At 36.2% G+C, this 18,835-nt stretch overlaps 1 protein-coding gene across 1 annotated transcript in view; it reads right to left on the reverse strand.

Moving 5' to 3' along the window:
- LOC141585304 (uncharacterized) overlaps window positions 1-18,835 on the reverse strand; it is a 125,130-nt gene that overhangs the window by 96,310 nt on the left and 9,985 nt on the right. The window contains exons 5-8 of the mRNA XM_074403517.1: window positions 18,048-18,103; window positions 11,535-11,565; window positions 7,500-7,569; window positions 1,062-1,146 (exon numbers count right to left, since the gene is read on the reverse strand). Coding sequence (XP_074259618.1) covers window positions 1,062-1,146; window positions 7,500-7,569; window positions 11,535-11,565; window positions 18,048-18,103 — 242 coding nt within the window. The remainder of the gene's footprint in view (window positions 1-1,061; window positions 1,147-7,499; window positions 7,570-11,534; window positions 11,566-18,047; window positions 18,104-18,835) is intronic.

Below are 18,835 nucleotides of genomic sequence, written 5' to 3' on the forward strand. Positions count from 1 at the left end.
TTCTCTGACAGTTTGGTTCTGGAAGCTCACTTTATCTTCTTCCCTATTTCTAAGACTCTGCTCTTCCTTCTACAGATCAATTTGACTCTGCTACCCTCCATTCCATGCATCCGCATATTGTTTCTTCATTTATTACATATACACTCTGCCCTCCTCATTCTTTCTTTCTTTTTCATTTTTTCTTCCCTCTTTTTTGACCTGCCTTGTGTCTTAGAGTATCTTAAAACAAAAGTAATAGCTCAGTTGCTTTAATGGCACTCTTTTTTTTTTTAGGTTGGTATTATAACATTTATTAAAATAATGCTATGGGTTAATAGAAACAGCAAAGAAGCAAAGAATTAAAATGCAAGCTATGTAAAATCCCAACTAAAACCCAAAAGTGTCTAATGTATTCAATCATCAGCTAACTAAAAGCCCAGAGAAGACAAGACACCCAATATAATAAAGTACTGCAAAACAACTGGCAATTTTCAGTTATCAAAATTGTGGATTTTGCATTTTGTATCCTTTTCTCAATCAAGAAAACAATTCTTTTTGAATGTTATATAACGTACATATAAAACAAGATAGAAAAATACATTATAAACTTGTAACATTGGCTGTAAATACATTATCTTACATGTTTCTCATAGGCAATAGGTTGGTTATGGTACATACATAGCATGAAACTACTAAGATAATAAAGAATAGACAAAAATACATGTCAGCTGTACGATAACATACAAGCGACACTCCCATCTACCCATGCTAAAAAAATTACATAATACTGTCGAAAAAAAGTCTTTAAAACTACGTATTTTAATAAGAAATAAATTCAATGAAGAATGATAATACTGAGAACCAAGGCATTCAGAGATTTCAAAAGTCATAATGGCACCCTTAATAGAATCAACTGCTGACCCCTGATTAGAGACACAACTTCTCATCATTTTACTTCTCCTTTACTTATTATGCACTTAACAGGACGCTTTCTTTAGCTATTGGAATATATTATATGTTCACGTTTTTAAAGAAACATTCCATCAAATGAGTTTTTAAATAAAATAAAATACAGTTCTCACCTTCTCCTTTTCCATTGACTATACTGTTTCCTTTTTCATGGGAGGGTCCAGGCAAAGGCTCCGACAGTTTCTCAGGAACACACTGCTAAGGTAATATCAAGAATGAGTTTCCCTTTTAAAAATTATAATTACCTGCATCAAGAGTTTCTTATTTTATTTGATTTTTTGTGATACTCTGTATCACTCTTTCACCCAGGGCTAGAATGCAGTGGTATGATTATGGCTTACTGTGGTCTCAACTGGCTGACCTCAAGCAATCTTCCCATCTCAACTTCCTGAGTAGCTGGAACTACAGATGCACACCATCATGCCAGGTTAATTTTTTTTTTTTTTTTGAGATGGAGTTTCGCTCTTGTTACCCAGGCTGGAGTGCAATGGTGCAATCTCGGCTCACCGCAACCTCCGCCTCCTGGGCTCAGGCAATTCTCCTGCCTCAGCCTCCTGAGTAGCTGGGATTACAGGCACGCACCACCATGCCCAGCTAATTTTTTGTATTTTTTAGTAGAGACGGGATTTCACCATGTTGACCAGGATGGTCTTGATCTCTTGACCTCATGATCCACCCGCCTCGGCCTCCCAAAGTGCTGGGATTACAGGCTTGAGCCACCGCGCCCGGCCCCCAGGTTAATGTTTTCATTGTCATTTTTGTAGAGACAAGGCCTGACTGTATTGCCAAGGCTGGTCTCAAACTCCTAGACTCATGTAATCTTTCCATTTCTGCCTCTCTAAGTATTGTGATAGCCAGTGTGCACCACGACACCCAGCCCTAATCAATTCATTTAAATAAACCTCAATTTAGGCCAAGCATGGTGGCTCACATCTGTAATCCTAGCCCTTTGCAAGGCCAAGGTGGGTGGATTGCTTGAGCTAAGGAGATCGAGGCCAGCCGGCACAACATAATGAGAATGTCTCTCTACAGAAAAATACAAAATGAGTTAGACATGATGGTTCTGCCTGTAGTCCCAGCTGCTTAGTGGGTTGATGTGGGAGGATCAGCTGATGTATTGAGCCTGAGAGGTGGAGACTGTAGTGAGCCAAGATAATGCCACTACATTCCAGCCTGGGCAACAGAGCAAGACTCTGTCTCCCCAAAGCTTTCCATTTATGAATTTAAAATAAATTTGACTCAAAATAAGCATTTATTGAACTCCAAAGCATTTCAGTAAAGAACCTCATCTACACTTTCTTGATCAGGCTCATCTGTTATCGTCATATGGCCATTGACTTTATTATCTAAGCATGCAGCCCAAAAGAACCATGTTCACAAACTAAATATTAAAATGTGCTTATTTCAACCAGGAACTAGCTTTAAAGTACCTAACTCTACTTTGCAGACTCCACCAAAAATAAGAAAGCATTTAAAAAAATACATATGTGCCAGGTGTGGTAGATCACACCTGTAATCTCAGCACTTTGGGAGGTCAAGGCAAGTGAAACACCTGAGGTATTATAGCAAGTATATGTATACATTATATTTGCTATAATACTTATAGTATTAAAATTTTAAAATATTCCTCATATAAGCATTTCAGTGTTAAAATAAGATACTTATGAGAGAAAACTTGAAATACATCATGTTGGGCATCAATAGAACACAGTAGAAGCTGCTTCATTTAGGTAAACAAGGGCTTGGAGGAACCTACATATGTTTTCATAAAATTTTTACTGACATAAAAATGGTTGAATAGGATGATCATGCAGTAATAAAACTTTTATGTTATATTTAAATAAAGCAATCCAATATGTATAAACTGCAACTGTTTCAAATTTAGAAATAACTTCAGGCCAGGGGTAGTGGCTCACATCCTAGGATTTTGGGAGGCCAAGGTGGGTGGATTGCTTGAGCCCAGAAGTTTGAAACCAGCCTGAGCAATATGGGGAAACCAAATCTCTGCAAAAGATATATAAATTAGCCAAGCATGGTGGTGCGTGCTCTAATCCCAGCTACTCAGAAGACTGAGGTGGGATGATCACCTTAGCCTGGGAGGTTAAGGCTGCAGTGAGGTGAAATTGCGCTATGCCTTTCAGCACAGGAAACAAAGTGAGAACTCGACTCAGAAAAAGAAAATGACTTCAAAAAAATGTAAAAAGCTAGGCTGAGTGTGGTGGTTCACAGCTGTAATCCCAGAACTTTGGGAGGCTGAGGTGGGCAGATAATGCGATCAGGAGATTGAGATCATCCTGGCTAACACAGTGAAACCATGTCTCTACTAAAAATACAAAAATTAGTCAGGTGTGGTGGCACATGCCTGTAGTCCCAGCTACTCAAGAGGCTGAGGCAGGAGAATCACTTGTACTCAGGAGGCAGAGGGTGCAGTGGGCAAAGATCATGCCATTGCACTCCAGCCTGGGTGGCAGAGCAAGACTCGTTTGTGTCAAAAAAAAAAAAAAAAGTGTAGCAAGCTTTCTTTAAAAGGAAAAAAAAAAAGGGCATTTATTTAGGAAGCGTCTTAAATGCACACATTTTGTGCACACTAATTATAAAAAATGATCATGATGATGGCTTCCTGGTCATTCCAGGATGTTAAGAGCAAAATGATGAAAAGATATGCTTCATTTTTCTCACCATTCAGAGTTTCTTCCTCCTAGACTTTCCCATGGCTGGCTCCTTATTATCCTTTAGTTGGTAGCTTAAATATCATACTGAGAGGTCTTCTCTGACCACAGAATTCCCACTTCCATCCCCATCCTTACTAAAAATTTCATTGATATCTTCTAACATTTTATGTTTTATTTATAGAAAGCATTTATAGTGAGCTAGAAGAATTTGCTAGTTACTTTTCTGTTCCTACTACTATGCATAAGCCCTCATCTTGCATATTCAATGTCTCACTGACTAGCACAGCTTGTGTGCTATAAACAAAATAAATTCTAGGTCAAAACACTTAAAATTTCATCGGGAAGTCTCACGTGCTGAAGTGCTATGTTCCTATAGGACATCTCCAGTCACAGTAGCCTGCTGAAATTGAACACACTCCTACCCTAAACTTAAAATCCACATGCCAGTTCCTATTTTCCCATTCTTTGTCCTTCAGTTTACAAAAGTTTCCTCTAGTTTCTTTAAGTCACTGAATACTGAATACTGCTGTCATCGTTTTGTCTCAAATTTGGATACATAGTTTCCAGTCTACAAATGTTTTCATATTTCCCACTACTTTTGTTCATTACACCTACCTGAGAGGTGTCATTAGCATCATTCTTATGAAAGAAGTCACTGACATTCAAATAGGTTAAAGCATTTTTCCCAAGGTCCCATAACTAGTAAGTGGCAGAACTGAGATGCTAACATGTCTTTTGACTTCCACTTGGTGCCGGGAGGACTATGCAGCAGCTGCTTCCAGTGAAAAGTCAGGCCCCCCTCGATTTCTCTCCAGAGTCATCACATTAGAATACATCATCATTCTTTTATGCTTCTGGTGCTACAGTATGGCTGCCACAAAAGTACTCAGTGTGTTCTATTTTTGAAAATGATCTCTCTTTTACAACACTAAACCAAATTGCTATTATTAGAGTTCCACAGTTACTACTCCCCATGCGTTTTTTATCCTAAAATGTTTATTGTACATCTGTATTGGACAATCAAAATATATGAATATATTAAAGTCCCAGCATTACCTTTTCAAGTTCCAAAAGAAGAAGAATAAAAAACCCCACAACTCAAACTGTTTTTCTCTAACTCTCCTTAAGACTTTTGTATAGACCACAGAATATATATTTAGCCACAGCTTAACCTAAAATAATTCTTTAGTTTTTAGATAAGTTTACTTTCAGAGTACAAACTGATTTTTTTTTTTGCAAATTCTAAGCTTTATTTTCTGTGCACTATACTACACTTGCTTTTTAAATGAATCATGCAAATTATCAGAATTAAACTATGTAGCAGTAATTTACTTAGCACATAATTACTTTATTAATTATGGGATAAAAAATAAAATAATTCATTATGGGCACATGCAGGAGGTAATCACTTGCATAAATCACTTCTTGTGTGGAAACAGTGAGAGTTTAGTTTATAGTAGTACCTTATTTAAGTGGGTTGGCATTGCAAATAGTATTAATTTCTTCTATTCTGTTTAGCAAAAAGCTAAATATAAATGTATAAATTCAGCTCCTTCCAAGGAAGAAGAAAAAAACAAGAGTAAACTTTTTGGGGCAATAATTTTTGAACAAAAGTCACATATAGCTGACTACAGAAAAGTTGCAACTAAATATGCTGAGGATGAAGTCAGACATGGACTGAAAGACCAGTCACTAGAGCAATAAGATCTGCGAGAAAAAAATTAGGTGGGAATAAATTTTTTTTAAATGTGAGAAAGAAGAGAGAAGCAAACAAAAAAGAAGCCTAACTGGTCAATTAAATATGAGCTTAAGCCAAGAAAGAAAGGAAACAAGAAGTGCAATAAAGTCCCTGAGTCACAGTTACATAACAGCGTCTTTTGGTCCTTTATATGCTCAGTAATACTAATTAATATTTATGCTACAATTACTATATGCTTAGTGATACTAATTATAATTTTTTGGAAATACTTCTGTGATACAGAATTTATTAATATAAGACATTCAATTAGCTAAACATGGTCATTCGCCACTACCTGAAAAAAACATTATTATTACAGAGAGAGAAAGCTGGAACTTTCCATCAGCTTTCCACCTAGAGAAAAATATTGGTCACCAGAATTATAAAGAGTATTGTATGGCTTGAAAGGGTATAGTCAATATACAGCTGGCACATCTGAAAAGGTATATTTTGAAAAGGTATATTTAATATATTTGTGGCATAGCTTGGGGCCAATAATAGGTGTAAGAAATTTTAATCTGAAACTGTAATCTAAGATTCCAGTTGCACGATACTAGAAAATATATTGTAACCCTCTTTGCTATTGATGATCTATTTCTAATTTATTTTCCTTTTATTAATGGCAGAATTTCTGCACATAACACATCAAAACTTGTGCATCCTTAAACATTAAAAAAATACAAATGTAAGAAACATTTTGAAAATGCAGTATTTAATTATTAGATAATTAGGTGTGTTATATTACTCATAACATTCAATTATATAAAAATTATTTGTCTACTTATTCAGATCAAACAACTATTAAGGCTGAATGTGGTAACTCATGACTGTAATCCCAGCACTTTGAGAGGCTGAGGCAGGTGGTTCACTTGAGCCCAGCAGTTCAAGACTAGCCTAGGCAACAAGGCAAAACCTCATCTCTACAAAAAATGCAAAAATTGTTGGAGCATGGTGACACAGGTCTATAGTCCCTGCTAGTTGGACGGCTGTGCTGGGAGGATCACCTAAGCCCAGGAAGCAGAGATTGCAGTGAGCCAGGATTCCACTATTGCACTCCAGCCTGGGTGACAAAGTTAAACCCCATCTCAAAAAAAAAAAAAAATCAAAATGCTTCTTACATGAAAGACTATATTCAAGGTACTCCAGGACACACACAAATATGAAATTAGAAATTTCAGAATGTGATATAGAAACTTTAAGTGGATATTTTAAATAAACTATACTGACAAAATTATGATGTTAAGTTCTTACCATATTGGTATTAAGAGTCTTTGCTTTTAAAAGTGGTTATTTGTGGCAAAATACATGTTATTCAATTAGATGAAGTGTTTTACATAAACCCTTCATGGACAACTTATAAAACACACAGAAATCCCTTTGTAATACAAATGTTGAGAACGTAAATGTAAATTTCTACATTTTCATGATTAATATTTTTAAATCAGATACAGTCTTGTTGTGTTACCCAGGCTGTTCTCAAACTCCTGGGCTCAAGCAATCCTCCTGCCCCAAACTCCCAAGTAGCAGAGACTACAGCTATACAACACCACACCCAGCTATTTTTTACAATGTAATATTATTTTTGTCTCACTACAGTACCAACAATATAAATGGAAAAGCAATCTCTCCTAAAAACTATATAGTACCAAAATAATAAGTTGTCCAAGATAAAAAGCTATATGCTATGTGCTGTACAGATTTGCAACTAAAAGACACCAGGGAGATTCCATGATTACTACAAGTCATTTTGATTCACTGAATATTTATACAGGCATATATATAATGAAAGTCATACAACTATGATTTAAAAGTCAAACTATTAATATTTATCCAAATGAAGCTATACTAAATTTATTTTTTCCTCTATTGAGGGAAGCATTTTCAAATGTGATTTTTCTCTCACTACATCTTTTCCAGTTCATTTTTTTCAATCCCCACCCTATTGTAGTACTTATCAATCTTTTGTTAGTTACCAAAGTTAAACAAATTTTTTTAATCAATTAGCCATGTGTTTTTCTCTGACCAACTTTCCATTACCAATATAAAACAAGGATAGGTAACCACTGCTAAATTTTAAAAATAAATACTATGTTAAGCTAGATTCAGAGTGAGAAAATTAATTTTACAAGAGACCACTTTACCTTAGTAGCAACAGTCAAGACTTTATCTTCTGCTTTAGAGCGTGAATCAACACACGGGTCATGTAAAACTCTTTAGGGCAAAAACACACAATGAAAATAAGCAAGTTAATTTATTTACAAAGTTTTTAAAGTGCTAGTTCATATCCAGGTTTCCCTTCCAAAATGCAAAAACACAATATGGTTTTTGTGTGTGTTTTGGAAAAGGTCAGCTAGCTGTATATTAAATAATGTTTCTTGATATAATTAAAATATGGCCTCTGTTTTAAATATATTTTTTAGTTACCTATTTCTGCTTTCACATGTCTAAGTCTATAAAATATTCAATGAAAACTGACCTTGAACTTCATAACAAATAATGATAGTCAATATATTGGTAGAGCCTGATAATAATTTATCCTCACAAATTATGTCTGAAAGTTGAACTTAAAATTCAATTAATAAACGACATAACTTTGCTACCTAAACTGGAAGACACCTGATGACCTAAAACAAGGTGGAAAGATCCAATGTCTCTTGTCCATGATCTATCTCTGGTTAAAAGACTAATCTGTGTCACTTCAAAATGGCAGTCTTGATTCCTCAGCAGGAAAACCATTGAAGAAGGTCCAGTTGCTTTTCTTTCCCCTAAAACAGTACAGGAAACCCCCTGCAATATTTGAAATGTGTGAAAGCTAAATGTACAAAAGTCAAATAACAAAGGTGTATGTTTTGATTGACAATACTCATCCCAGAAAGATTAAAACAGTACAATTATAAAATTCCATAACTTTCATTCCATAGGTCTTACCTTATTTGGGTCCACATAAACTAGCAAGCTCCTAAAAACATTCATAGACACTCAGACACCCAGGGAGAGAGACTGCAGAAAAAAAATGAGTCCTAGTAATTGCACCTCTATTTCCCTAAGTACTATCTAAATATCTTTCTCCCCATGGGCTCCCACTTCCAGATTTTATTTCTGCAGGGTTCCACAGAAGTCTCCAATCTTTTTTTTTTTTTTTTTTTTTTTTGAGACGGAGTTTTTTGCTCTTGTCACCCAGGCTGGAGTATCTCGGCTCACCACAACCTCCACCTCCTGGGTTCAGGCAATTCTCCTGCCTCAGCCTCCTGAGTAGCTGGGATTACAGGCACGCGCCACCATGCCCAGCTAATTTTTTGTATTTTTAGTAGAGACGGGGTTTCACCATGTTGACCAGGTTGGTCTCGATCTCTCAACCTTGTGATCCACCCGCCTCGGCCTCCCAAAGTGCTGGGATTACAGGCTTGAGCCACCGCGCCCGGCCAAAGTCTCCAATCTTTTAATCTTCAATCTATGAAAGCAAGATTCCTGAAAAGATGACCTCAAATGACCAAGAGTAGAAATCCTCTATATCCCTGCTCCTGAAACACAAGCTAACTGGAGTCTCCAACACCTGCCCCCAGAATAGACACACTACTAACTACTCAACTGAATTCATGACTGATTTGCCAGCCAGTCATGCCCCTGACCCAGCTTACAGAGATATGGGAAGGACATCAGTGAATTGGAAAAAGAGGCAGAATTCAAAAGACACGTGCCCTGGGTCACCAATCTATATAGTTCAGCAATCTTCAGCTCCTTGGTACTCCAGGGGTGTGAAACCACCCCTCTGTAACTCAGGATGAAAGTAGATAATACCCAAGCAACACCAGACTTACAAGAAAAAACAAACAAGCCCATTCAAAAGTGGGTGAAGGATATGAACAGACACTTTACAAAAGAAGACAAACATGAGGCCAACAAATACATGAAAAAAATTCTCATCATCACTGGTCATTAGAGAAATGCAAATCAAAACTACATTGAGATACCATCTCACGCCAGTTAGAATGGCGATCATTAAAAAATCTGGAGACAACAGATGCTGGGGAGGATGTGGAGAAATAGGAACACTTTTACACTGTTGGTGGGAGTGTAAATTAGTTCAACCATTGTGCAAGACAGTGTGGTGATTCCTCAAGGACCTAGAAATAGAAATTCCATTTGACCCAGGAATCCCATCATTAGATACATATTTAAAGGATTATAAATCATTCTACTGTAAGGACACATGCACATGAATGTTCATTGCAGCACTGTTCACAATAGCAAAGACCTGGAATCAACCCAAATGTCCATCAATTATAGACTGGACAGGGAAAATATGGCACATATACACCATGGAATATTATGCAGCCATCAAAATTATGAGTTCGTGTCCTTTGTAGGGACATGGATGTACATAGAAACCATCATTCTCAGCAAACTGACACAAGAACAGAAAATCAAACACTGCATGTTCTCACTCATATGTGGGTGTTGAACAATGAGAACATATGGACACAGGGAGAGCATCACACACTGGGATGTCTTGGGGGGAAATAGGGGAGGGACAGTGGGGGTGGGGAGTTGGGGAGAAATAACATGGCGGGAAATGCCAGATATAGGTGATGGGGAGGAAGGCAGCAAATCACACTGCCATGTGTGTACCTATGCAACAATCTTGCATGTTCTTTACATGTACTCCAAAACCTAAAATGCAATAAATAAAAAGAAAGTAGATAATGCCACACTTCTATCTGCTGTAGACACTTCTCCCAGTGTCTCAATATGCTTTAGCATTTTTCAATGAAAATCTTCAAGTTTGTCAGTTCTTGATAAAAACCAAAAAGCAAATAAGAAGCAACCTATTTAGAACTCCCTTGAACCTTCTATTTAAATGTGTCTTTACAGAAAATTCCCAACATCTTGTGTCCTTCATCTTTATAATTTATCTTTATCAAACTTGTCATAAATCCCAACATTCTGATCTCTTATTGAAGAGTCCACACTCCTATCCAATCCAGTGTTGTTTCTCTTCAAACATGGCCTTCCTCTGCTCATTCCATTCTTATCCACTTCCATTGGGTTCACAAGCTAATTCCATTCTCATTCTATCCACTGGGTGCACCAGATTCACTCACTCTTTGTACTATTAAGACACACACGAATTGGATAAAAAAGGAAGGACGAGTACTCGGATTTAAAATGAATTCACATTTCATTATTGCCACTTCCTGTGTTGAAAAAAAGCAGCATCCTTATCTCTCAGAGTCGCAGGTTCTCTATCTAGAGAATCTTTGATCAGCATGTTCAACACAGGTTAAAGTACTAGAGGCTATTTTAATTAGTCCTAAAATTCCTAAAATTCTATAATTCTATGTGCTTTTGATTCTGTCTATAGGAAAACTGAGAGTACATAGCCAGCAGAATTTGATAAAATAATAGAGCAAAAGAAACACCAAGAAAAGCAGAAAAGACCTTTTTAATAAATCAAGACAAGATGATAGGAGAGTCATGGAATAAGAAACAAGACTAAAAAAATAGAGTATTATGGAAGTAGGCAAAAATACTAGCCTAAAGGGAAAATTGAACTGGGAAGCCAAATAGTTTCTCTCTAAAACTTGCCTAAATTTGATTTTGTAAAATTTACAGTCCTATGGCCAAAGCTAAGTAAGATCAGCACTAAAATCTTTGATGGTAAAAATAAAATACTGGTTACCACTGAAATTGTCAAATTTATTAGGATAAACTTCTGGACTAACCACATTCTAACAATAACCTTAAATGATAGTTAACATATAACTAGATTTCTTACATCTAAATTAATTTGTTAATTTATTAACCTATTTTTGTTATGTCTAAATTAATCTGATTGAGACCTATACTTTGATCCAAGTGCTGCACATATCTCTATCAATCTATGCTGAGGAGCAAGAGAAGGGATTTGGAAGCCAGGAAGAAAGATAGTCAAACTATGGGTCAGCTACTTTGTTAACTATGGGATCATAAGCCAATTAATCAACTGCTCTAATCCATAGTTACCTACTTAATAAACAGTAAGTTATAGGAACACATATGTTGTGATGGCTTTATGAGGTGATAGATGCATACTACATAACAGGGTTCTAGGCCAGAATACAATACTCAACAGATACTAGTCTCTTCCATTTATATTTACTTAGTTAACATAATTTTGTAAATCTGTAAAATCCTACCTGACTGCAGATTCATCAGATGTCTTGGCATCTATTAAAGAAAAAGGTAAAATGCATTTTAAATCAATAGTAAATGTATAGAATATGAAAAGCATAAGAATGCCCAGTGATGTATGGCTGTAATCCCAACTACTTGGGAGGTTGAGGCAGGAGAATCATCTGTGGAACCCAGAATTTTGAGATCAGCTTGGAAAATATAGCAAGACTCTACCTTCATTAAAAATAATGGTACACACTTGTGTGCATGCTTTAGACCACTTTTTTTGTTTTATTACTATTATTTTTTTGATCATAGGTCTGACACTTTGTTACAAGCATTCCTTTGGGAGTATACCTGAGACTTTATTAGAAATAGCATTAATTATACCTGTTGGTAGGTAATTGATGCAGTAAGAACTCTTACTTCCCCTACTTTGTATTTATTAACTGCAAAGAAGAATAAATTTATCAAAATTTGATATCTGCAAGTGAACTACAGCATATAAATCATCCCAGCCAAACCCTATAAGATTGACTAAAAATGATATTGTTAGCAGAACAGGTGTGATGAGTGAATAGTGTCAAAGAGCATGATTTCTGGACTTAAATATGAGGGGCAGTTAAAACAGAGTATACAGCAGAATCCCTTATTCGCTATATGTGCAGAAAGACATACTGGACTTGTTTTTCTCTCCTCTCATGCCACAGGAACAGTAACCAACAAAGAAGGTTCCTGTTGCCAAATGTGTGGAGAGGTTTTCCCCACCAACAAGCAAGCAATCATTTCTGCAGATGACATAAGCTGAATGCCCTCTAATTCAATTCTCACACTCCATCAGCAGATAACGTGAGATTCACAGCTAAAAGGCTCAGTCCCATGAGACTGCTTCCCTACATCAGTCCTAAGTCAGAGACTCCAGAACTTCTGACCAACTGGCTTCAAATTGGGGTTCCCAGGACTCCGTTTTTGGGTTAAATTGAATTGCTGGAGTGGCTTGAAGTACCCAGAGAAACACACTTACCAGCTTACTATGAATAACATTACAAAAGGTACAGAAGAGAGGCATAATGCCAAGTGTGGGAGAGGTAGCATGAAGATTCCATGCCCTCCAAGGGCACACCACCCTCCAGGAACCTCTATGTATTCAGCCATCTGGAAGCTCTCCACACTCAGTCCCTTTGGGTCTTTATGAAAGCTTCATTACCTAGTCATCACTGATTAAATAAATCACTGGCCATTGGTGACTGACAACCTTCAGTCCTTCTCTCTTCCCCAGAGTTTGCAGAGCAAGCCAGGAGATTTCTTATTTTTTCTGGTGACCAGTCCCATTCTGAAGCTGCCTAGGGACTTCCAGCCATCAATCATTAGCAGACAAAGATACATCACTTTGGAAATTCTAAAAATTTTAATAATTGTACACCAAGAAGTGAGTAAAAAAATCAAATGGATTTTATGTCTGTAGACTGATTTCTGTGGTTACAGCTATTAATAGTCAAGTGTATTCCAAAAATATTATATTGAAAACTCCTGAAATAAACAAGTCATAAGTTTTAATGTGCCATTCTGAGAAGTGCAATGAAATCTTGAGCGATCCCCCTCTGTCCAGCCCAGGACGTGAATCGTCCTGCAGTGCATCCACACTGCATATGCTACCCACCCAGTAGTCATCAACTGGGTCTCCTCCCGCACCCAGCCATCAACATCATTAAGGCCTGAAGACCTAGGATCACTCAAAGCTGGTGATCTTTTTCTGACTTAAGAGTCAGGGGGTGAATAGTGGCCTAACACTACATTACAATGACTACGTTACTCACCTCACTTCACCTCATTACATAGGCATTGTATCATTTCACATCATCACAAGAAAAATGGTGAGAATTATAAAATATATTTTAAGATACCACATTCAAATAATTTGTATTATGGCATGTTATTATATTTTTTATATTTTATTATTATTGCTGTTAATTTTTAACTCTAATTCATAAATTAAACTTTATCATAGACATGTATATATAGGAAAAAACAGTGTGTGATTCAGTACTATTTGTGGTTTCAGGCATTCACTGGGGGTCTTGGAATGTATCTCCCACAGGTCATGGGGAGCTACTGCACTTATTTTGTTGAACACAACACAGCCTCTATAGCTCTTCAGTTAAAACTGTTCAGTTTAGGATAAAACACCCTATCACCAGAAGCCAGCAAAACATAGGAATCAGGCCAGAAACAGGGATCCTTGCAAAGACTTTCCAGCTGCCAGTGGAGAAGAGCTCAAAGAGATCAATGTGTTACTCTGGCTAATACTCTTTGGGGAAGGTATTGGGTGATTTACTTGTTGTAGCTATGTGCTGTGCCCTATATTTAACAAGGCCCAAATTAACCTGCCATTTACCTCCCACAGAAAGAACCACTGGAAGGGTCACTCCTTTAATAGCTTATTCACTCAGAACCACACCTCACATTCAGAGAGAAGCTTATGAAATACTGCGGAGGTGTGGCAGGCTGCCAGGCAGTACTACCTGATGTGAAAAGTATATAGAAGAAAAACTATCAATGCCCTCTTGCTACCAGAATGTGTCAATGCTTGCCCCTCTTCCCAGTAGGAGAAAAATAATCTTTTCACCTCACATAAATCAAAACAGTGTGATTCCCTTGCCATCCCTCATGATAAAGAATCTAGTTTTAAGTGATTCATGTCATCATAACATACACTGTTGCCAAACTCATGCCTGAAAGGAAGAGAATCAGTGAGGACCATAAGTATTTACCTATAGCATAAGACTGTCTGGTCTTACTTCCAACTGAAGGTGAGTGTGAAAGACTTTGTGATTCCAGTTTTATAAAGTACAACCTCTTGAGCTTGTCCCCTTCCATTGCTAGAGAGTCTGTCTGGAACCGTCTCATAGAGCAAGATGCTCCAGTTTGTGCTGGGTGGTACTGCATGGTGTCATTTTCCTCAACCCTTTTCATTATGTGGCAAATATCTATACAAAGCATGTTTCCTAAGTATGTAAAGCAATGCCAACAGATCTTACAATGATAAAAAACAAAAGGAAAAGCAAGGACAAAGAACATCTTAAATGGCTACATTCAATTACAATGGAACTTTAATTTTTTAACTTCAAAAAGATATCCATTGTATTATTCCAACTGTATGACTCTTCTGAAAAAAGTAAAACTATGCAGACAGAGTAAAGATCGGTGGTTGCCAGGAGTTGCTAGAGGGAAAGGGAGAGATGAACAGGCATAGTATAGAGAATTTTTAAGGCAGTGAAACTGTTCTGTTGATAATATTACAATAATAGATACATGTCATTATACATTTGTTCAAATTCACAGAATACACAGCATCAAGAGTGAAGCCTGATGTAAACTATGCACTTTAAGTGATTATAATGTGTCAATGTAGGTACATCAGTTGTAACAAATATACCACTCTGGTGGGAAATACTAATCATGGGGGAAGCTACATGTGTGGGAGGCATGTAACATATGAGAAATCTCTGTACCTTCCTCTCAATTTTGCTGTGAACCTAAAACTGCTCTAAGAAATAAAGTTATTGATTTCTAAAAGATATTCACGGCTGGGCATGGTGGCTCACACCTGTAATCCCAGCACTTTGGGAGGCCAAGGTGGGTGAATCACCTGAGGTCAGGAGTTTGAGACCAGCCTGATCAACATGGGTGAAAACTTATCTCACTAAAAATACAAAAATTAGCTGGGTGTGGTGACAGGCGCCTGTAATCCAGCTACTGGAGAGGCTGAAGCAGGAGAATCATTTGAACTCAGGAGGCAAAGGTTGCAGTGAGCTGAGGTTGTGCCACTGCACTCTAGCCTGGGCAACAGAGTGAGATTCTGTCTCAAAATAAATAATTTAATTAAATTAAATAAGAAAAAAGCTATTTACTGTCTATGCATCCCAGGATCTCCAGAACAAAAAATAAAATGCAAGATATTCACTGAACCTGTTATTGTGATATAGTTAAGCAATCTATGGTGACCCTAAAAATTAGAGATTATTGAAGGTCAAAAGTAACAGCATGTGGGCATTATTTCTCAAACTGAAGTATATAAAACATATAAAACAAATTAATTGCATGCTTAGCAAGAAAATATTGATAAAACGATTGAATATTTTATCTTAATGATTCTAAACAGGGATTTAGAACAATATGAAAACTAGATTATTCATGTAATCAAAATAAAAGACAATTTTTATTCTAATTTTAACTCAGAAATTTTTATGCATATTTAATTTAACAATTTTACTGAATGGTTAATGACATAGGGACAGACAATAATTACCTAGTGCTGCTATGGTAACTTACATACAAATAGCTGTTAGTTACTAAATGTCAAAAACGTAACCAGCATTGCAACTTAACATGGATCATATGACAGAAACTAGTACCAAGTTACCTTATCTTATAATATTATTTGATATTAAAATGGAATTTTAAAATAACACCAAAAAATTAAGGTGGGGTTATAACTGTTGTGCAGGAAAAAGTTTATATAGCAGGCAAGAGACTGCCAGCCTTGAAAAAGCCTGCATGCAAAGCCGGTCCTTGGCTGGCATTTAGGAAATGACTATTTGGAGGATTTCCACCATTCCCTGAGAAGAGTGGCTCGCCGTGTCTAAAGTGTTTATAGAATGTGTGGTTACTCCGAACAGCTGCTCTCCTTCTGGGAGTCTGGAATTGAGTACATGTGAGGGAGAGCAACCTCCATTAAAAAACTTGGGTACTTAGTCTCCAATGAGACTCTGATACTAGTAGACATCACTGCTCATGTGTTGTCAAAACATGAGGCTGGGAGAATTAAGCAGACCCCCAGAACTCCACAGGAGATAACTCCTGGAGGTTTGTGCCTGGTTTCCTCCAGATTTGACCACATGCACCTTTTCCCTCTACTAATTTTGCTTGTACCCTTTCATTGTAATAAATTACAGATCTGAGTATGATTATTTGCTGAGTCCTGTGAACCACCAAACCTGGGGTGGTCTTGGAAACCCTGGAGACAAATGCATCATGTGAGATTTTTATTAAATTGATATGATATATGTGGCTGTAATCATATGGTTATTTCACAGAATAACATTCCCTGATCTGTTGTTCATTTTTTTTTCTTTATGTTTGACTTGGAGATTCTTGTATTTCTATATCTAATTGAATAAAGTCATAAAAGGAATAAATAAAGCAGTGATGTCAGAAAATAATGTGAAATAAGCAGCAATTCTATTTTAACCAGAATAAAATATAGAGAGTCTTGATGAACAACGATATGTTCTACAATATAAATATGTCTAGAAAAAGAAACAATGAAAGGGTGGTCAATTTTCTGCAACTCAACTGGGCTTAATTCCATTTTATAATAATTGTGCAGGCACAGTTATTTTATAATGATTGTGTAAGAATATGTAACACAACTTGTGCTTCTCATGAAGAAATTGTTTTTCCATCTTCTGTGCTCAGTAGCTATCTTCAAAAAATAATCTGCTGTTTGTATGGGTGCATGCTGGTTCAGTTTACAGTTCTTATTGCCATTTATTTATGGTACCATAAAGGGATTGCCGAGTTCCTGGTTCTAAAGATAGTTACTTTCTTAGTGACACAAATCAATATGTAATACAGTTCACCCTTGAATAGCTAGGGTTTGAACTGCAGGGGTTCACTTATATGCAGATTTTCTTCTGCCTCTGCAACCCAGAAACAGCAAGAGCTACCTCTCCTCTTCATCCTCAGCCTAAGCAACCTGAGGATGATGAAGATGAAGACCTTTGTCAGGATCTACTTATGCTTTATGAAAAGCCAACATATTTTTTCTGATGATTTTCTTTCTAACAGCTTCATTTCTCTAGCTTACTTTATTGTAAGAACACAGTACACAATAATGCAGCCTAACAAAATAGCTGTTCAACTGTTTATGTTATCAGGAAGGCTTCCGGTCAATGATGGGCTATCAGTAGCTAAATTGGGGGAATCAAAAGTTATACTCAGATTTTCAACTGCAGAGGGATCAGAGTCTCTAACCCTCACATTATTCATGAGTCAACTGTAATTATTTGTTTTACTAAATACAATCTATTATGAATTACTTATTTACTAAATACAATTTATTATAAAAATAAAATAGAAGAGCCATTTGTATAACAAGTCCAATTTGTTATAATGTGACTGTACAGGAAACATACAACATTCTAATATAAAAATCTTTTTCTTATTTATGAAAAAATATTAGATAGGATTTGAGGGATTATAATTAGGTGAATGATATTTTTCAGACAATAATGTTTGAGATTATAAATTAGCTACGCCTACCTTCTTAAATATATTGTAATTCCAAGTCAATGAAGTTAAATTTTAAAATTAATTTACATGTATGAATATACATATATTCACATGCAATTCACACATATTTTTAAACTGGTTTTTTTAGATCAAAACTACTTTAATCTTACATCTTACATTTTTATTTTTATGAAAAATAGGACCATCAAGAAAAATGAAAATTTCACTATCAGAAGTCTTACCTAGGTTGTAATTTTCAAGTCCCTTCTTTTTAGCTTCCATAATTTGCTGCTGAATTCTATGTATACAAAAGTAATAAATCAAATTGCTATTTTAATAGATAAATAAAACATATTTACCAAACAAATTCCATTTTAGGCAATATCAGAGCTAATATCAGAATTTTAATATCTCACACACTGTAAATATTTAAAACAATTATTAAGCTTCTAATTAAAAAAATAAAGGTGAAGTACTCATAAATGGAGGAAGCGTAGCTCAGTAAATCAACCACAGTCAGCTAGACATAGTGCAAAGTGTCCTGCACTCAGGATAAGTCCTTGCTCTGTAATCAAGAGGTATTTTGTTTTCAGACCAGGTGCTTTTCTTAGGCTCCATGGTTTCTTCTAAAAAATGAGGATTTTGCTACCTTACTTCACTAGGTTGTTAGGAAGATGTAATGAGATTACATGTTTAAAAGTTCAGAGAAGCTGCCAGGCACAGTGGCTCACGCCTGTAATCCCAGCACTTTGGGAGGCTGAGGTGGGCAGATCACCTGAGGTCAGGAGTTTGAGACCAGCCTGGCCAATATGGTAAAACCCCATCTTTAAAAAAATAAAAAATAAAATAAAATAAAGTAAAAGTTCAGCAAAATAGTAAAGCAACTGAATAATTTATTCTTGAACTTTATTGCTGAAACTATTTTGGAATCCCAAATAAAACTTGATGTGTGTTTTTCCATAGGTTCTAATATTCAAATGTTTCAGTTTTCAGAAAATGCTATTAAGTGCTAATTTTGGTTATTTGTTGT

Source organism: Saimiri boliviensis, chromosome 8 (assembly GCF_048565385.1).
Source record: "Saimiri boliviensis isolate mSaiBol1 chromosome 8, mSaiBol1.pri, whole genome shotgun sequence".
Taxonomy (NCBI): Eukaryota; Metazoa; Chordata; class Mammalia; order Primates; family Cebidae; genus Saimiri; species Saimiri boliviensis.